The sequence below is a fragment of the Nematostella vectensis genome, chromosome 5, assembly GCF_932526225.1.
Source record: "Nematostella vectensis chromosome 5, jaNemVect1.1, whole genome shotgun sequence".
NCBI lineage: Eukaryota > Metazoa > Cnidaria > Anthozoa > Actiniaria > Edwardsiidae > Nematostella > Nematostella vectensis.
Genome location: NC_064038.1, coordinates 14159583 through 14179900, shown reverse-complemented (window position 1 = coordinate 14179900; position 20318 = coordinate 14159583). Strand labels below are relative to the sequence as shown.

General features: G+C 41.3%; 1 protein-coding gene and 1 long non-coding RNA gene across 2 annotated transcripts; one reads left to right on the top strand and one right to left on the bottom strand.

Annotated features, from left to right (window-relative positions):
* Positions 1–13744, bottom strand: LOC5513980 (amiloride-sensitive sodium channel subunit gamma). The gene is made up of 13 exons (XM_048728098.1): positions 13544–13744; positions 10879–11169; positions 9958–10066; positions 9616–9808; positions 9041–9186; positions 7351–7514; positions 6765–6872; positions 5516–5636; positions 3791–3863; positions 3463–3520; positions 2910–2971; positions 1632–1707; positions 1–1559 (listed from the first exon to the last, which is right to left on the bottom strand). The coding sequence occupies exons 2-13, from the start codon at positions 11140–11142 to the stop codon at positions 1272–1274; spliced, it is 1662 nt and encodes a 553-aa protein (XP_048584055.1). The 5' UTR covers positions 11143–11169; positions 13544–13744; the 3' UTR covers positions 1–1271.
* A 2964-nt stretch (positions 13745–16708) lies between these two features.
* On the top strand, positions 16709–17319 carry LOC125563189. Its single transcript, XR_007308202.1, has 2 exons — positions 16709–16924; positions 17045–17319. It is a non-coding gene; the product is annotated as an uncharacterized LOC125563189 (long non-coding RNA).
* The last annotated feature ends 2999 nt before the right edge of the window (positions 17320–20318 follow it).

Here is a 20318-nt window from a genome sequence, read left to right as displayed (position 1 = left end):
AGTGATCATCCAAGCAATTTATTGACTGTGGTGTTTGGGCCTGCCTACTTAGAGCTACACAGAGTTCATTTAAATAGCGTATACCCTATAGGGTCGTATTAGAATAGTAAAGATAAGTTACACTTTTTTTTTTTATGAAGACATTTTTTGGGGATGTGATATACGTTTTCTTTCCTGGATATATGTGATATACTTAATAACCTCAAAATGTTTCACGCGTCTATTGTTATTGAAACTAATGATAGCGGAGCTCCATACCTAAGAAAAAGTGGTGTATAAAACAAATATGGTAACAAATATTGGTAACCCACCGACTCGAGTTTTCGTGACTCGATGTCCGTCCTTTCATCCGTCCCTAAAAAGCATCGTATGACAACCAAACTTGGCAGTTGTCATGTATGTGTCAAGGGAAGTGCAAAACTGTGGTCACGTGAGATTGGTGACATCATCGTTGACGTCAATAGAAGCAAAAATTTGCTTACGTCAAAATAAAAAATATTTATATTTCACGAGGAAACACCATATGGCAACCAAACTCGGCAGGTGCCATGATTGTGTCACAGGGGGTGCAAAAATATGGTCAGATGATTTGTGACGTTTTCGAGGACGTCACTAACTAACTATTCCGATTTTATTAAGAACAAAAATATCCTTATATCATGAATAAAACATCATATATCAACCAATCTTGGTATGTGTCATAAGGGGTCAAGGGGTGCACCAATATAGTCATGTGATTTTGACGTCATCAATGGCGTAACTTAAAGCCAAAAAATGCTGACGTCATCAAATTTAAAATATTTAGTTTTCATTGAAGAAACATTGTGTGACAACAAAACTCGGTAGGTGTGATGAATGTTTCAAGTTGGGTGCAGTGAGCTGGTCACGCGACTTCATTCATGTGACATCATCGCCGAAACATCGTATGACAACTAAATTTGTAGATGTTGTTGGAAGGGGTTATAACAAGTTTGTCGCGGGATCTGTGAAATCGTTGACTTCGTCAAAAACAGAAATAATAATAATAATATTTAATATTTTTTAAATTATTAAGCGAAAATAAGCAAAAATTTTGTTGTTTGGAGCTACGCTTTTAGGTAGTGCTTAAATCTATATATTAATCCTTTCGTAAACAATAATTTTCGGTATTATCGAAAACAAAGCCTCATATTGACGCTTATGCGACATAACCGTCATTATGAGACTAGATTTAACTTGCATCTCCCATTCTATTGTTCTATTGCTCCTCACTCCTCCTTGCACCTCCTGTTCTATTGTTCTATTGTTCCTACTCCTCCTTGCACCTCCTGTTCTATTGTTCTATTGTTCCTACTCCCCCTTGCACCTCCTGTTCTATTGTTTTCTCCTCCTTTTTCTATTGTCTCGACTCCTCCCAACTTTTCAGGTCGAAAACTATTAATGTGTACTATTTTCTTAGATCTGTTACTCATGTTCGCCAGGATGACACAGACGAGTTCGATCAGCTCTGCGCATGTTAAAGCCGAGATTCCAATCCACATCCCCATCTGACCCCCGATATCCGATAGCAGGCTCATGAACTAGAGAGAAAAAAAGCAAGGATTCGCATTAGAAGCAGGCAGGCAGGTATGCAGGTATGTATATGACCATACCGTGTATGCTAACGTCTCCTGAACTAGTAAGTAGTCAAGCTCCCCGTAGTACACATGGACTTGTGCAATGTTCTCACTAAACAGAAACAATGTAAAATATAAAGCATTACATTATTGACACATGCGGGCGTATCTCACACCCAAGAAACTGATGAAAGTTAAGAGGAAAAAGGAATGGAAATGGAAACTACCATGTATAACAATGGAACAACAATGGAAACTACCATGTATAAAAGATACTCCGCCCTTGCTAATAGATCGGATTAGACTTGGAACAATGTCCAGGCCCGTACCCATGATTTTTCTTAGGGGGGGGGGGGGGGGGGGGGGGAGGGGGCGAAATCCGAAAGGGTGGACCTAATTTTTCCGGAGGGGAGAGGGAGGGAGTTCTCTGATAAAAATTTAACCACCAAGGCTGCCTTTGAAGCACGCCTTTGCAGTATCTCCACGGGATGTTTATTTTTGGATTTGGCTACATACAAAAGGGATCTAGCTTATGATTCTTAGCTTTGTCTACAAATAGCATGTCTAGACGTTGAGAACAAAAGTGGACTTTTGGACCTTGTGGGGGGGGGGGTGCGTTCGCACCCCCTGCACCCCCCTGGGTACGGGCTTGATGTCCGAAGATTGCCACATTTAGCGCGCGCATGTTAATGAAATTACATGGTTTGCAAAATCCATTTTTTAAGGATTTTGCAGTAAAACGATCTAATTACCCTTTTTATACAAGACGTTCATAAAACACGAGCTATAGAACTCTCAGAAGATTCACTTCACCTTAAACCGCTTTCAGTATGGCCATTTCAGACCCCAATCTAGCCCAAGTTTTTTGGCCCATTGAAAGAGCTAAACAGGCTACAATACGTTTACTGTGAACTAACAACAAGCCAGGTAAAATACTGACCTATTGACAAAGTATTTCGATGATGAGCTTGCTATTTTATTTAGAACTCGAACTCTTAAAAAATAGGCATATTTAGCCACCTACAGCAAGGAGACGAGGTGGAATAAGCCCAATTTTGATATAGAATCATGACTGACCATTATGGAGATCTTATTTTAGAAGTATATAGAGAACATCATCATAACTAGCATAACCGTAGCTAGCAGGTGAGGGGTGACAATTGGTTGATCCACACCCACATCTTATTGAGTCAGGATTTCATCAGCTTTTATTTCATCAGCTTCCTCCCCCCCCCCCCCCCCCCTCCTCCCCAAACAGAAAGGATCAGGCTACGCCCCCCCCCCCCTCCCCTGTTTCGGTCAAGTAGTACTCACAACATTTCTTCCTTTGTCATGTTGATACCATATTCCGTCTGTAGGGTCTTTAACTTTGTTTTCTGCGAAACAAACTCCTTGTTAACTTCCCCGCGGTCCTTTCTAGTCCTTAACTTTCAAAGCAGAATCGACAAGCCTAGACACACTATCCAACATACGCATCCAACGTCCCAAGTGTACATATGGTCAATGCGAAACTAGGGCGAGCACGCGTGAGTGCCTGTGGTATTTTGGATACAGGCCCCAGGAACCAAGTGGAAAACGATTCTAAATGGCTGTCACTAAAGATGAATAAACACTCAGCGAGTCTGTGTGAAATAAAGCAGGATTCTCTGCGAATCTTTGTGAATTAAAGGTGTAAGAGCCATTTCAAGAGGACACCTTGGTATTCAGCTCTGTTGTGACGCAACTCGTGTACAATACACGTGCCCCATACGATGACGCGCTAACAAACTGAGCTACGGGATTCCATAGCCTCAGTTCCTCTTGCCTCCAAGCCAACAACAGGAATCCCGAGAGAACGCTAGGGTTAGGCTAGACCGCCATGACTCACCTCGTATGACCTCGCTGGCCATCTCGCGGATGATACGGTCAAGTCAAAAGATACTTCCCTGCAAAACACCATATCAAAAAGCTTGCTTTAAAAGTCTTTGATGAACTTCATCGGCAATAAACTGCAGGGCGACTTCGACTAATACAAAGTGTTTGATATACACCGCGTTTGATATATACAGGTTGTATCGAAGCTGCGAACGGGCTAAAGCGTGATGCCAAACTTTAATGTGCGGACCCGGATCCGTCTGTCCGTCCTTGGGTCAACTGGTGCCAATGTGTGTATAGCTAGAGTGCTCTTTTAAAGCTCACTTATCGCATCTACTTACGAACAGGATGGTGGGCACTCCCGTTCACAGGAGCCGTCTTCGAATGTGTCGTAAGCTTTGTTCAGACAATCAACTGCACAAAAAGAACGTGTCTTAAGCTTTGTTCAGACCATCAACTGCACAAAAGAGCGTGTCGTAAGCTTTGTTCAGACAATTAACTGCACAAAAGAACGTGTCGTAAGCTTTGTTCAGACAATCAACTGCACAAAAAGAGCGTGTAGTAAGCTTTGTTCAGACAATTAACTGCACAAAAAGAATGTGTCGTAAGCTTTGTTCAGACATTCAACTGCACAAAAAGAGCGTGTCGTAAGCTTTGTTCAGACAATTAACTGCACAAAAAGAGCGTGTCGTAAGCTTTGTTCAGACAATCAACTGCACAAAATGAGCGTGTCGTAAGCTTTGTTCAGACAATTAACTGCAGAAAAAGAATGTGTCGTAAGCTTTGTTCAGACAATCAACTGCACAAAAAGAGCGTGTCGTAAGCTTTGTTCAGACAATCAACTGCACAAAAAGAGCGTGTCGTAAGCTTTGTTCAGACAATTAACTGCACAAAAAGAGCGTGTCGTAAGCTTTGTTCAGACAATCAACTGCACAAAAAGAGCGTGTCGTAAGCTTTGTTCAGACAATTAACTGCACAAAAAGAATGTGTCGTAAGCTTTGTTCAGACAATCAACTGCACAAAAAGAGCGTGTCGTAAGATTTGTTCAGACAATCAACTGCACAAAAAGAACGCGTCTCCAGCTTTGTTCAGACAATCAACTGCACAAAAAGAATGTGTCGTAAGCTTTGTTCAGACAATCAACTGCACAAAAAGAGCGTGTCGTAAGATTTGTTCAGACAATCAACTGCACAAAAAGAACGCGTCTCCAGCTTTGTTCAGACAATCAACTGCACAAAAAGCACGTGTCGTAAGCTTTGTTCAGGCAATTAACTGCACAAAAGAACGTGTCGTAAGTTATGTTCAGACAATCAACTGCATAAAAAGCACGTGTTGTAAGCTTGGTTCAGACAATCAACTGCACAGAAATTAAAATAAGCACTTCGAACTATTTAAAAGCTGAAGAGGGTTGCTTGTTGTGGCTTGCTTCATCATAGTGGTGGAAGGGTGGTGTTGGGTGGGGGGTGATAAGGGTCAGAAGTAAGGCTAGAGGGGCTGGATAGACAGGAAACCCAAAACAACAGAAAACAAATATAGAATGCCCGGCTAATCATCAGCTCGTTCTGTTGAAGACACGCCCGATTCGTAGGCTAACGTGATGAAAAACTCAAGAGTAGGTGTTGAGCATTATGTGCATGTTTTTCTTAAAATTGTCTGTTATAGCTGCCTTAAGTTTAAAAATTTGTGCGTAAGTGCAAAAAGACATCAAATTTTAAACCCACGATCGCGGCCGCGACATACGACATCCAATGGCAACAGCTAAGCTACCAAACAATCCATTGTTTTATGCCTCGAAATATGTGTGCTTTCTTGTCAAATCACGAGGGAGTAAAATCAAAAACCCAAGTCGGGGCAAATTTAAAGTCATTTTGACCCAGACTCTCTTCCTCCATCCCCTTACTTTGGTGCTTCTTAGGGTGTTGCATAATGATATATCTCACTCCTGCATATCAGGGGTGTTGTAAGATAGATATATATAGTTTATTAGAACAGCCGCATAACCACCCCCCCCCCCCCCCCCTCTCATTCCGAACACACACACACACCAAACACATACATACACTTACTTATTGTGCTATTTAGCCTGTTGCATAAGGGGATATTCCGTTTCTGCATCTCAGGGGTGTTGTAATTTGTACAGCCACACCTCTCAATTTTTCTCGCGTTCAGACAAGAGTACTTGCACGCCTACAAAACAGACATGAAAGGTTCACATTTCGGAATAACTGTGTACCGCAAAGTGTGATGTCATACAAAAATACCACCTAGAGGTCAGTCAGGCAGTGGCCTAGTAGGCGAGGTGGGTGAGGGAACCTCCATAAAAGTAGACACACGGTGTCGATCGGCTGATCTTTTAGGGTATAAAACACTACCAAATGCTATCCCTCTGGTGGGGCTCACGCTAAGGGTGTTTTTGCTGCTTTTTCTTAATGGAGTGTCCAGAGAAAAAGAGAAGTTAAAGTATACCAGCTTAAGATGAAAAAGAATTTCCCTCCTTGGAAACACCCTGATTGGTAAACATATTGATGATAGAATTGCCATCTTATGTATTCCTGTCTGCGTGAGTCAGACGTGAGTCGGGGGGGGAGGCATTTTTGGGGGCTGTCATTAAAGGTGGGTGTCTGGTTTTAATATAATAAGAGAGTCATTGTTGAACTTAATATTTTATAAAGTTTACAATGTTTCCTACCATTGTATATCTAGTTCAATATTGTTCAGGTACCAATCTTGCCTTTATATAAATAAATTTTGAGAATCCCTCTCATGGTTGAAAGACAAAGCTGCCCGTTCGAATCAATTGAGCAAAACGAATACTTTAAAATGTTGCGAAACCTAAACTTAAATGTCTTTATTAACGTCGTCGACGACGTAATTTTTTTTTCTAGCCACACCGGTATTTGTCGTATTTCTCTGTGCCACTCTTAAACTAGCGAAAGTGAAGATTCATACTTAAATTTAATAGGACAAAATTACCATGCTAGCTGATCTATATTTTAGAAAAGGTTATATTCAGCTACACACAGTATGTATATCAACTCTCTGTGGTTTTAAAAGAGACATAACTATTGAATATAAAAATGTGGAGGTGGTGGTGGGGGAGTGCAAATTTCGGGGCGTCCTGTCTAGGGGGGGTCACGATTTTTGGGCTTAGATTTGAGGGGTGGGGCAAATTTTTTTAGCCCAGAGTTTTGCAAAATTGTCCTCCACCAGTAATTGACCGTTCCCTGACTATCTCGTTTTAATCTGTTTTAGTATTTTACAGCGAAGGGGCATAGTAAGAGCATTTGCTGTATCAAGGGCTTATTTAGTACTTACCATTATTGAATATGTCATGTTGTAGCCGAAAAACAAGTTCTTGTCAGACATTTCGTTACTGCTTTCACAACTCCTATTCTTGAATGGGTCGATACGCCTTGTCTGTAACTGAAAAGGCGGGCCCATTTTGTTAAAAAAATACGAAAATATACAAAAAAGGGGTTAAAGTTTCCACTGGACGCGGTGCCCCGTGCGTAACACCACCCTTAGAATAAATAAACTAATTCAATCAAACAAATTGTAAAATAATTAAGTGATATCTACAAATATAGGTACCTGAGTCCACACGTTCTAGGACCAATTTAATGTCAGAAATGCAGTGATAAAACGGTCGAGGAAAATGGTTTTAAGGGTGTATAGGAGCACATTATTAAAGGTTAACATGTTATCGCCTTGCAATATAGATTTACAGATAAAGAAACTAAGGTATTGGCCCGGTTGTAGCTTCTTTATAAGCGACATTTGACATGAGGTCCCTTTTTCTAGTGATCGAGGGTGACTTCTAGTTTATTTACCTTGGTCATTTGTGTTCCGGTAGTCCGACCGGACATGATTTCTAATACCTTGTACGCTGTGCTTCACTAACCTTTGTCATTTGTATTCCAGTAGATTGACCGGGCATGATTCTAATGCCCTGTTGTCCGGGGAAGGGTAAGACTCCTTGATCACTGATGGTCACCTTCATCCCAGCAACCTCAGAAATTCCTTCCAAATACTCGTTTTGTTCGATGTTCAGTTGCAGAGTCAGCCCTAAAAGAAAGACTTTCATCAGTTGCAGAGTCAGCCCTGAATGAAAGACTTTCATCAGTTGCAGAGTCAGCCCTGAATGAAAGACTTTCATCAGTTGCAGAGTCAGCCCTGAATGAAAGACTTTCATCAGTTGCAGAGTCAGCCCTGAATGAAAGACTTTCAGTCACAAGAGAAAGCCCTAAATGAAAGACCTATTCTTAGTATTTGACTTCATCAAGAAATTACCCACATTTTGGTCCAATGGGGGTGTTGTTTGCACCAAAAAAGATAGGAATAGACCTAATTTTAAGGCGACTTACTACAATACCAGAAGTTCGACACCTCTCAGCTTTGCGCTTTTGCTACACGGGCGCATTGCACTGATTTGTAGATATAAATGCACTACATTACCAAGGAAGGATGAAAGTTGATATATTTTGAAATTTTTTTATAGTAGGGCGTGGTCTCTCCAAGATATGACGTCACCCTACCTAATCTAATACCAATAATGCTGCTTCCAGATCGCAAGTTTGAATAAAATAAATCCATGGAGCTTGAAGATACTATTGTTTTCCAATTGCGGGGTGATTTTGAACGATTTTCACATGAGCGTTTTTGAGAAAATGAACGAAGTTGTTTTTTGAGGTTTAATGTATACAATATTAACCCATATTATTTAGACCAACACAACTTCGTCCAGGGAGGTAAATTCGTCAACCAAACCTGTCTAGTACTTTGCTTGATACCTATATTCTGAGAATTGATGCCAAAACCAATTAAATGTTTTTAGATCGCGAGATTTCTTTCTTATAACGTTGATGATGCCTCGCCATCTTAGAGAGCTACCACTTCATTCGGCGCTGCAACAATAAAAATGCGTCTCATATCCAATCCCCACGTACAATGTTTTTCTAAATCGTTGACTGAATACTTTGATGATTAATTAGCATGCTGTGTAAATTGAGGATTCATTCAAAACCTCCTTCATATCTTTTTATCGACCCTAAACGACGCATAATTCCATCTCTTTTCCCTCGGACCTCTATGTTTTGGTCCTTTTCTATAGCTATTGTCTTGAGTGCGGAATGGAATGTGATCACACTTCGCTTGGTTAGTTTCCGAATCTTTTCCGACAAATGCAAATTAACAAGGTATGCTTATCTATCAAATGTTACACGTATTCGTAACGCCGGGATGCGTATTCAACGCGCAAGAACAGATACAGAATCTTATTGCATAGAGAAGGCGTTGGCTAAAGTCATCTGAATACACCTTTATACATCCCAAAATTATCTGCCTATCATTTGGAAAAGTTTAATATGCTATGATGTGTAGAGATCCAAAAAAAAAAGGAGAGAAATATTTTTTTGTATTCGATAAGACAGAGCATGTCATGAAATCAAATAAACGGAGTCGTTCTCTAAGCAATTAGATTCTGTGTCTGTTCTTGCGCGTTCTTGAAAGAGGTGTAGAACTTTTGTTGCTGTAGTATGTCGCCTTAACAAATCCACTTTACTAGATATTTTTACCTATTCTCAATATCTCACCATGTAACTCTCCTGGTACGGATGACGAATACAGATCAACCTTTTCGCCATTGTGTGTTTTAACAGAGTTAAACATGTAACAGTTTCCAAAATTATCGTTCCAGGTTTGTGTCCAAGATGTTGGTATAGTTGGGTCGTTGGAATTTCTATAATTCAATAATAAATCCAATACTATCAATACAGAGAACTGGTACAGAAATGTGTTATTACTACTAAACAAATAGTGATCATATCCTTAGCCTGGCGAAATCTTACTCCTCCCCCCCCCCCCCCCCCTTCCCCTCGCCCCTTCACCTTCCATAGGTGGACTAAGGATTTTTGAAACAGGAAAACATATAGTTTAAGATGATCCTGAAAAGGTTTTCCACCCAAAGGATATTTGCAGTGTAAAGAATGCCATAATATATAATTTTTAATGGATAATATGTTTATATATATACTTCCTGTGCGTGTGGAATAACAAGTGTAATCACAATATAAAACATTTGACGGAAAGCAAATCTGTGGATTTCCGTAATCTCTTAAGCTGCCGTCCTCTACTTCACACCCCGAGTCCACCAATTGCAGACCGATACCTGCAATTTACACCATTGAAATTACACGAGAGAAGTATGTCTTCAAGTTGATGTGCAGCGGACACGAGTTCCCTGTAGTCATCATGAGCCGTCACGGCGTGTAAAATTTCAAACTTTTTCGTTTCTTCGAAGGAAAGATCTTGGGGATCAACGAACGCATTTCTTGAATTGCTGGAATTTCTCGGACTTGTTTCTAATAATAAAATGATAATAGGTATTAGATTCAACAAGTAAGTAGAGGGTTATATCAGTTCCTGTACTTGCAAAATGGGGAACGGGATTTGTTATTATTTGAGGCCGGGAAGCGAAGTCTGTTCTATCGCATCATTACAGCAAGCTTACTTTTTGTATTGTTGATGATTTGATCGAATTTTGTCCGCAGTTTGGGGGGCAACCGGCTCGCTCGCAGTACGTTCATGTTGCATATGGTCACTACCGGAAAATCGAGTTTCTGTGAAAGAATAGAATTATCATTAGTACCTCGGTGTATTAATTCTTATTACATAAGGAATAGATGGCCGCGAGTATCTATGTACCCACCTGATGCGCCTTACATGCGACCATGAGAACCAATCATAGTAGAGATACGATGCAATTTAAAGTCGCATTATCACCAGTTTACTTCCGGTCAATTAGGTAACAATCTCCGATGATTTTTAACGGAAAACGCGAAAAATATTTCAAAATTTTAAAAGCAGCGTGTCTACCAGAATTGTTTTGAGGTTGTGACAGGTAATTTAGAGTGGATGGCCAGTTAAAAAGCGCGGATTCTTTTGCAGATTCTTTTGTCTCTTGTCGGTTGAGGTTTTCTTTCGGCCCTCCGGAACTGGTGACAACCACGACGGCAACACGAACCGCAACGGCAGTAAACAATGGAAAACTCAAAGAGCCATACCTGAAATGCACTCTGAAATGGATTTTGCCTGATACATTCCAGCCGTTTTTTTTTTTTTTCGATATGTGACAACTCTAAGCTCCACGGTTTAGTGAGGGCGGGGTCGTATGCGCTGAAAACTATACTATCCTTCTTCATTTTTTCTTAAATATAAGAAACAATAGACTCAAGGCATTAAAGATTTTTATTTTCGAAACTCGTTCTCCCTGCAGTCGCCGTTGTAATTGCTTAAATTCCCTACTTGACATACAGTTTACAACCATGAGCGTGGGTTGGTAAGTAAGGGGGGGCACCACCACCCCCCCGGATCAGCCACTGCTGAGAATTTATTTCTTGAATTCGGAGAATAGGGGGAACGTTTACGGTACCTGGGCATGTTTCAGCTGCATTCTTGTCTTGATTGGTTTGCTGTTGTATTGATTGACAAGGCCCACCAATTGCCACACAAACACGCAGTAAGCCGCAAGACAAAACATCACCCAGTAGAGTCGCCATTTTGAGCCAGCGGTCGCGCCTAGTCGCCCAAAGCCATGCGCAGTAGTCTCTTGGAGGAACTGGTTAATTTGTTCCAAAGCCGTCTCCTTAGGGTCTGTGTTACGCAGCATTTCTTCACTGCATGGCAGTTTCAACATACATCAAGCTAGATTATTTATGGACCTCTATGGGGAAAGATGTACAATGATTTAACATTTCTTGCGCGCAGAATTCCTTGCTCACGGGAAGCATGTCGTATGCAAAATCAATCTGGAACTAATTAAAAATAAAGACTCGGTCTTTTAGAATTTTATCTTTCTGTACAGCCACCTGTCTTTATGGTTGGATTATCTTTCGACGGGACGGCGATTTAATGTAGTTTAGTTTAAAAAAACGCAGTAGCTATATGCCCGACAGTTTTTAATTTATTCAAATAACCCAGTAAATTGTCTTCCTAGTGAGTTCAAAGTATTCTATATTTGTTGACAAAGGGCAAACAGATCTGAAATTAACTTTGTTGGCGGTATTGAATGTTTTCCGTTGTCTGTGTACACCATAAAATCGTAATTTTAGTTATTTTTTTTTTCTAAATACGGTGCTAAATGTCTATAGCCCTCAATTTAAGAAAATATCACAGTAAATTGTCGACCTAGTGAGTTTAAAGTATTCTATATTTCTCGAGAAAGGGCGAGCGAATCTAATTTGAGCTTTGTAGTCGGAATTGAACGTTTTTCCTTGCTTGTATTATACTATAAAATCATTATTATATGCATACCGAGTTTTACACGCCAAAAACCATTGTGATAAAACTAGTCTCTTCGCGCTTGAGAAGCCAGCTGATTGGTCGTACATGTTTTTTCACTAGTGAAAAACGCCGTATCGGCGTTCTGATTGGCTATATCATTATTTTCACTTGCGAGCAAAATCGTTTCGTTTGTTCGACGCTCGACGAAACTCCTTGATGTGTCTCAGTTTGCTCATTGAGAGTAGCAAATCTATTCTCTTCTATTTTAAACGCTTTGTATTCAATTTTCATAGTAAAATTTCATTCTCTCGCACAATGGAGCTCAAAAAAGTTCTTTTGATACAAAACAACGAGTAAATAAAAACTGAAAGTTCTTTTGATACAAAACAACGCGTGAATAAAAACTGTACAAATCACTTTCCATGCTGTATTTTATTTATTATATACATAGTGAGAATTTAATAATTAGCTCGCTGCGTTCGTTGGTTTGTTTTACACAACTCGTGGATAAAGACCGTACGCGCTCACAAACCGTGAAATAACCTATAATTGTCAAAGTGACACTGGATTTTATCTCCTACAACTGTCGGGATAGGTCTTCAATGGACTAAATACCCAAGAGTTTCCAATTTATTCAAATAAGCCAATAAACCAAGTGAGCTCAAAGTATCCTATATTTGTCGAGAAAGGGCAAACGATTTCAAATTAATTGAGCTTTGCTGTCGGAATTGAATGCTTTGCCTTGCTTGTATACACTATAAAATCGTTAAAAGATTGACATTTCCTATTCTTAATAAGAAAGGGCAAGCGAATCAAAATCGAGTTTCGGTGTATATATGGGATGTTTAATGAATTGTATCACTTTTCTTTTTATTTGAATCTGATTTCAGATTCGCTTACCCTTTATCGACAAATATAAAATACTTTGAACTCACTAGGAAGACAGTTTGCCGTGATATTTTCGTAAATAAAATATCACTAAAAAGTGTTATTAAAATTACCATTCTCAACAAACATAGAAAACTTTGAAATCACTAGGAAGACAGTTTACTGGGTCATTTGAATAAATTTAAAACTGTCGGGCATTTGGTCCATCCAAGACATGTCCCAACTGTCGTGCACATAGCGACTGCGTCAAAAAAAGGGGAAAAAAGCAAGATAACGTTAGAAGATAAAACTAAAGTAAAATTGGAATTTTGTTGTTGACATAACTTCATCCAAGAATTGCTCCAGCGTAATGTATTCGAGCTTACTTGACTTCGCACACTTCTTGTAACCGAGTCAAATTTTCCTTGTTTTCTGATGATTGTATTTCTGCCCGTCAGTTGACCCGTTAGTTACTTTACACACTGTTACCCTGGGTACTAGAGTCTCGAGCTTCTTTCGTTTACCATGCGCTGACTATACTGACTGACTATGAGGAGCGCAGCGACCGCTCCTCGTAGTCTGAAAGGACGCAAAGTAAACAAACGAAACTCGAGACTCTGGCAGGGTAACGCACTGTACGTATTAGAAGCTCATGCTCAACGCTTGTTGTTGTTTTTATTTATCAACTAGAAATATTTTCTATTGGCCTGAGCGTAGCGAAAGAGAAAAGAATAAATATGTTATGTAAGATTTTGTTTTTAATACTTCTTTTTCACACTAAAACTTCACACCATATAGAAAAAAACAAACATTTTATTGCTTTGGTGTGAACAAATCTCACTAAGTTTTGAACCACCGGCGAGGCAAAGTATTGCGGTTTTGATACTTGCAAACTGACTCGACCTATCTACACTTTATCCTCTCAAGGCACGGATTGCTTCACTTACCTGCGAGAGTTAGATCTCGGATTCTTTACACCTGCGTGACTTGTAGTAAATTTCGTTGATTTTTCGGTCTTAAGAAGGGACTTTCATGGCGACGGTGATCTCTAAGAGCACACTTGAGAAAATGGATTGAGATGGCATTTATTACCTCTACTCTCCTCTTTTGAAATGATTTCCGTTAAATACAAAGCGAGGGGCCTTCCGTTTTTTGATGAATAATTTAGTTACGAGGTAATTGAAATCTGTAACCAAGACAACGGCACAGTTATGTAAAGGATAAATGTAATTGTTATGACACTTATCTTATTATTCTAAAGATTAGGAAAATAGCGTTAATGAGAACGCTGTTCGTAATTTATTACGTATTTTAATTTTATTGGTATCGAAAAGATTCAGCAAAGATCATCCAGAAAACAAGCACTGGTCAAAAAGCGCGGGAAATGCGGGAAATGTGTTAATCTTCGCAAAGGATATTACGGGAAAATATTGAGGTTTGCATGCAGAAGAAAATGTTTGCAGCTTTCTATAGACCATAGAAATTAATTATTTACAATTATATAATTATCATGTTTTTGTTGGCCTGTGTGCAGCCGGAATTACAATATTATATGTAGAGATTAAACGGAGCTATATTGACCAACCGCGTGGCTCGTTACATTTGAACCAGACGACAGCCAATCAGATATCGCTTTACTCCGCCGGTTGGTGCGCGGGGGTCTAAACAAGCTTTCTGTTGGTAATCGCAGACGGTAATATAATGGAACTATTTTCGGCTGCACGCAGGCTAGTTTTTGTAAAAGAGCTAGAGTTAAATTCTAGCGGAGCTCCCACGCAAAGCGCCGTATGAGCCTATGAGTAGTATACAAGAAAAAATATGGTAGCAAATATATATAACCCCTCGACTCGAATTTTCGTGACGCGATGTCCGTACGTTTGTCCGTCCCCCCAAAAAATGTGTCTCACAAGAAAACATAGTAGGCGAAATATTCATCTTTCATGATGTAAACACCCTAACCCTATTCAGACCAGGATTTTTTGGCTTCCTCTTACCCCCGGGGAGGAGGGGGGAGGCTCTTTCGGCCCCCAATTCGTAACCATATTTTCAAAGAATCACTATCTGACGAAGAGGAAAAAAATGATATATTATGTTGCCATAACAACACAATATGACGTCATTTAACGGCATTTTTAAATAGTCTATCTTTCGAATCCTTGAACATCTATAAAATCCATATAAAATCAATTCGTATTAAAAAAGCGGACTTTAAAAGCACACTAGCATACACACATTGGCACCAGTCGGGCCAAGACGGGACGCTAGCACAGTCTATTACCCGTGCAGTTCGACAACCATGGACAGCTGTTTCGTCCTTTTTAGGACTCGTCAGCATGGCATAGCCGGTTTGCCTCAGTTAAACTTCATCGGCAAAAAAACTGCAGGGCGACTTCGACTCGGACGAAGTGCCTTAAACCACAGCTTAGATCCATGTGGGATCTAGAGCTGCGACCGGGCTAGCGTGATGCCAATTTTGCCCGGTCGCAGCTCTAGATCCCACATGGATCTAAGCTGTGGTTTAAGGCACTTCGTCCGAGTCGAAGTCGCCCTGCAGTTTTTTTGCCGATGAAGTTTAACTGAGGCAAACCGGCTATGCCATGCTGACGAGTCCTTATAAGGACGAAACAGCTGTCCATGGTTGCCGAACTGCACGGTTAATAGACTGTGCTTGCGTCCCGTCTTGGCCCGACTGGTGCCAATGTGTGTATGCTAGTGTGCTTCTAAAGTCCACATTTATGTATACATACTCGCAAGGATAGTTTGGCTATCCGACGGAGTTTTAGACTAGAAAAGGTCGCATGCGTGATCCGCACAATTGGCATCACGCTAGCCCGGTCGCAGCTCTAGATCCCACATGGATCTAAGCTGTGGTTTAAAGCACTTCGTTCAAGTCGAAGTCGCCCTGCAGTTTTTTTGCCGATGAAGTTTAACTGAGGCAAACCGGCTATGCCATGCTGACGAGTCCTTATAAGGACAAAACAGCTGTCCATGGTTGCCGAACTGCACGGGTAATAGACTGTGCTAGCGTCCCGTCTTGGCCCGACTGGTGCCAATGTGTGTATGCTAGTGTGCTTCTAAAGTCCACATTAAAAAAGCGACCGATATTCTTAAAAAAATGTCTTTGTGACGTCACGATGACGTCAGAAACAGAAACGTTTTTTTGGATATATTTTTCTACCAGGGTCTCATAAGTAGGGGCAATCAACTTCCCCATATTCTGGTACTATATAGGTGTCACGGCGTTTCCTAGGATCAGGCTATTTTTAGACGCACGGATTGGCCAATCAGATGACAGGGCAGAAAAATTGACTTTGTCTCAAGGAATCCAAAATGGCGGCTGAGAATGGGGAAAACGACGCCTGCTTTTCAAAGTCTTCCTACGTCGTCATATGCCTTCTTATTTCTGAATCCTTTTGTGTAAGTAGTGCCATATTACATGAAATTGCCTTGTATAGTCGGGTCGCTTAGCGCACAAAAAGAGCTCAATCTATACACAGCGGACAAAACACCAAACTTGGCATAAATATAGCCTTGAGGATGGTAATCAATATTGAGACCGGTGCCCACCGGTACCATTTGCGGATCCATAGATAAAAAGCAATTATTTTATTTAAAATTCTGGTGTTGCGGGTACCCTGTGGTAAGATTTCATACCTTTTCATGAGACAAAAAAATATCCAAACGCAAATATTTGAAAACGATTTATATCATTTAAGCTGTATTCTATCGAATCCCGAGCCAAAAAAATATAAATAGCTATAAAAAGCTACATTTGAAGAAGAAGGAAAACCTACTTGAACCCTGGCGCCACTCGGCTTTTTTACATCCCTCATGCTAACATGCAAATATGACTGATTTTCGTACATCAAATAAGGACAAATAGGTGGTGCACATAAATTTTCCTAGAAATGTTCTTTCAATAAGTTCTCTAAGTGTTATGAACATTGAAAATACAAAAAAGAACGTTGATTTAAATTGAACGGATTAGATAGTTTAGACAATTGTTTAGTTGAGTTACCACGGCTTCCTCTATTTTGAGCACAGCCGCCCTCTCCTATGATTAGACTGATAAGATTTATTGTAGTTTACGCATTTCCCTTTGAGTAAGAGTTTTAGAAATGAGGCACGTCCTACTTTAGGACACGTCCCACCTGCCTATAAATTATAGTACCTATTTAGCAATCTTTAAGAGTTGAGCAGAGAAACCGAAGAGAGAAGAGTTGAGTTGAGAGCCAGAGAAGCAGAGTTAGAGAAGTCAGAGTAAAGTTTGAAGAGTTACAAGCTTACTTGGAGCTGTATTTCTTTAAGCCCCGGAGACGAGATCAGACGTTGAATTTGAATTTGAAGTTGAATTTGTAAATATTGATTTAGCCTTTTTGCGATTTACAGAACCGCCTGTAGTCCTTAGGTTATTATCCTAAATTTGTGAATTGTTAATTACTTCATAGTTATCACCGCATGTGTTCGATAGTTGGACGAGTTGATTGTAATAAACGCTGTTAAATCAAGCTTGGATGACTGTTCTACACTGTGGTTGACACTAAAACGAGCCCACTGCACACTTCCCACAAGTCGCTGCTTTGGAACCGCTTACAGTGATAAGTCTGGTAGAAAACAACGTTGGAAGGTAGGCCCTTTCAAGTTTATACCGAGATGAGCGAGAGAGGAGATCCCGAACGGCACGGCGCTGAGACAGGCCGAATTACACGCCGAACCACAAAAATGACGCAAAAAGCCCTTCAAAACGCGATCGAGCGTAAAAGTATCGAGATTGACAGGTCTAAAAGAAGGCTCCTTAGCGTTATCGAAACATCTAAAAGTCTAAGCCATGATAGTAACTTAGATATAGTTTTGCACGACCTCACAACTGAGGTGCATCAATACGGGATGATTTTGCAACAGCTATTTTGTTGCTATTTTGTTTTGCTAGTTTTTATATCTCTCGCGCAAGAGAGCTGGGGCAAGTGTTAGGGATGCCCCCGAGCGACGCTGACTTCTATTTCGCGGCCATGAAAAACTAGCAAAACAAACCACGAACGATTTCGCCTAATCGCGGTAAAAACATAAAAATATATATATATAAACTTCTCAGAAAAGCAAAACCGCCGGCTACACAGGCTAGCTTTGCGTAGCCAAGTTGTTCTTCAAATTTATTGTAAATAAATTGGAAACCACTCAACAAACCTAGATTTTTAGGCTGTGTGCTTTGAGTTTTAGTGATTTCTGACTGCCTCGTACCCTTGCGTCTTAAGTCAGTAAAAACAAGTGAGAAATATACTAGTGAGCGTAAGTCATGAGAAGGTTTAGCTAGTAGCTTAGTCCGGTCACGCTAGTAAGCGCCTGGGTACGAGGCAGGGTCACGCAAGTAAGCGCCTGGGTACGAGGCAGGGTCACGCTAGTAAGCGCCTGGTACGAGGGAGGATTTCTGAATCGAACTTCAGTCGTTCGCCAATCGATAATAACTCGTGACAGTTTTGGTTTCGCTAGATTAAATAGAAGTTTGATTGGTATTTTGTTCATTTTCCCTCGTATTCGAAGTCAACTTTAGAAAACATAAGATTAAAATGCATAAGATCATAAGTTTTTGCAAGCAAAAAGTAATTCTCTTTCTCCTGATTTATTCAGTCCCTCGGTATCCAATACAGTAAAATTTAATGTGTAACCATACATAGTTATCATAAGTTTTCTAATCCATGAGCCTGGGTCTAGCCTGGTTCGATAACGGTGAACACGGACACGAGGTCCAACTCACCGAGGAAAACGAAATCCTAAAACTAGAAATAGAGAGACTTAAGTATATGATAAGTGTTAAGCAAAGCGGTAAAGAGTTTGATGCGAAATCTGAGCGTTCGTATCGATCCTCGCGATCGTCCAGTTCTAGAGCAAGTAGCGCCCGCATAAAAGCTTTAGCAGAGGCGAGGGCCGCGCGCGAGGAAGCCGACTATGCACGAATTTTGGCCGAAAAACAAAAGGAACTCGCTATTCTAACTGCAGACAAAAACGCGGCAGTAGCCAAAGCAAAACTCGATGCGATAGAACAAGCGATAAACGAGGAGGAATTTGGGGAAGGGCCCGCAGAAAAAGAGAACGCAGAGAACTTCACGGGACAGTGGGTCCATTCCTCCCCCGCACTCGAAAGCGATACGCCAAATGTACGCAACGCCCTTGGGCCCAAAAACACGTCCGAACCACACACCCTGTCGTTATTCTACCTCCCACGGTCAGATAACGTACCAAAAGAATCAACCCCCGCTTTGCCCTATCGAGAACACGTACAACCCCAAGACCGGATGTTTACCAATCACGGCCATGACAAAGACGTCAATTACCACCCCGTCATATCAACACCTGATAATCCGTACAGAGACATCACGCAAAGCCAACTAATAGATTCGCTAACGACGGTCAATAACCAAATAGTAACGAGCTTAGCCCGTCAACGCTTACCAATTTCTGAGCCAGATATATTTGACGGTGACGCCACGCTATTCCAGCCCTGGAAAAGAGCCTTCAAAGCTATGCTTTCTGATGCGATAGTTTCACCGACCCAAGAGATCAACTATCTAAGAAAATTCACCAGCGGCCCCTCGCAAGCCCAGGTCGACAATTACAGAAAGAGATTGCGTGATCCCGCAACGCTACTTGAGCAACTCTGGGTCGAATTAGAGAAGCGTTTCGGCAGTCCAGCGATGATAAGCAACTCGCTCCTAGAACGACTGAAAAACGCCGCCCGCTTTAGTGAAAACCAGCCAGAAAAATTGCATCAGTTTGCCGATCTCTGCGCTGACGTCGAGAGCCAAGTCGCACAACTACCAGGCCTTGCCTGCCTTAATTTTGCAAACGCGATGCAGCCGGTAATTGATAAGCTACCAAAATCTATCTGCGCAAAATGGGAGAAAGAGATAGCGAATTTTTCTGACGCTAACGGCGGCGTTTACCCTCCATTTGAGCGTTTCGCGAAAATAATCCAAGGGCAGGCTAACATTAAAAACAACGCCAATGTTTTAGCCAGCAAGGCCACTACTACCAAAGTTACACCCTCCTCTGCGCACGCCCCCAGATCTCGCAGAGAGCAGAGAACGTTCAAAACTAACGCGCAGCCCCAAAGAAAAGGGAGGGAAGGACCCGAAAATAAAAAAGTAAACCGATGTCCCTATCATGATAGAGACGGGCACACCCTAGCCGAATGCAAAACTTTCGCAGCTAAAACCGTCAGTGAGCGTAAAAAGTGGCTAACTGACGCTACCCTATGCTATCGCTGCCTCGATCCGTCACACTTTGCTCGCGACTGCCGCGCTCCTATACAGTGCGCAACCTGCGGCGACTTACGTCACAACACAGTGCTGCATAGAGACCCACCCCCTCCCAAGGACAACCCTGACCCCGAGAAGCCGGTCACCGCCAAATGCACTGCACTCTGCGACCCCGTCGGAGGGACATCCTGTAGCAAAATGGTCCTAGTAGACGTCTATAGCATACACAAACCATCTACCGCTCAGCGCATTTACGCCATTATCGACGAACAGAGTAACACCTCACTTATCACCAGCAAGCTCGCCGACGACCTTGGCGCCGATGGCCCTAGAGAAGTCTACTACCTGTCGACATGCAGCAACGAGAGAGAGGAAAAGAGTGGTAGACGAGTGACAGGCATCGAGGCACGATCAGTCAGCGGAGCTGCATTTTCGCTGCCTACACTCGTTGAGTGCGACGTCATCCCAG

Excerpts from the sequence above, each read along its gene's own strand:
- LOC5513980 (XM_048728098.1), bottom strand. The coding sequence starts at position 11,142 with ATGTTGAAACTGCCATGCAGTGAAGAAATGCTGCGTAACACAGACCCT. Across the intron at positions 1,708-2,909 it reads ATGACAAAGGAAGAAATGTT|TGAGAACATTGCACAAGTCC; the intron begins GTGAGTACTACT and ends GTTTCTGTTTAG. Across the intron at positions 1,560-1,631 it reads AGGAGACGTTAGCATACACG|TTCATGAGCCTGCTATCGGA; the intron begins GTATGGTCATAT and ends TTTTCTCTCTAG.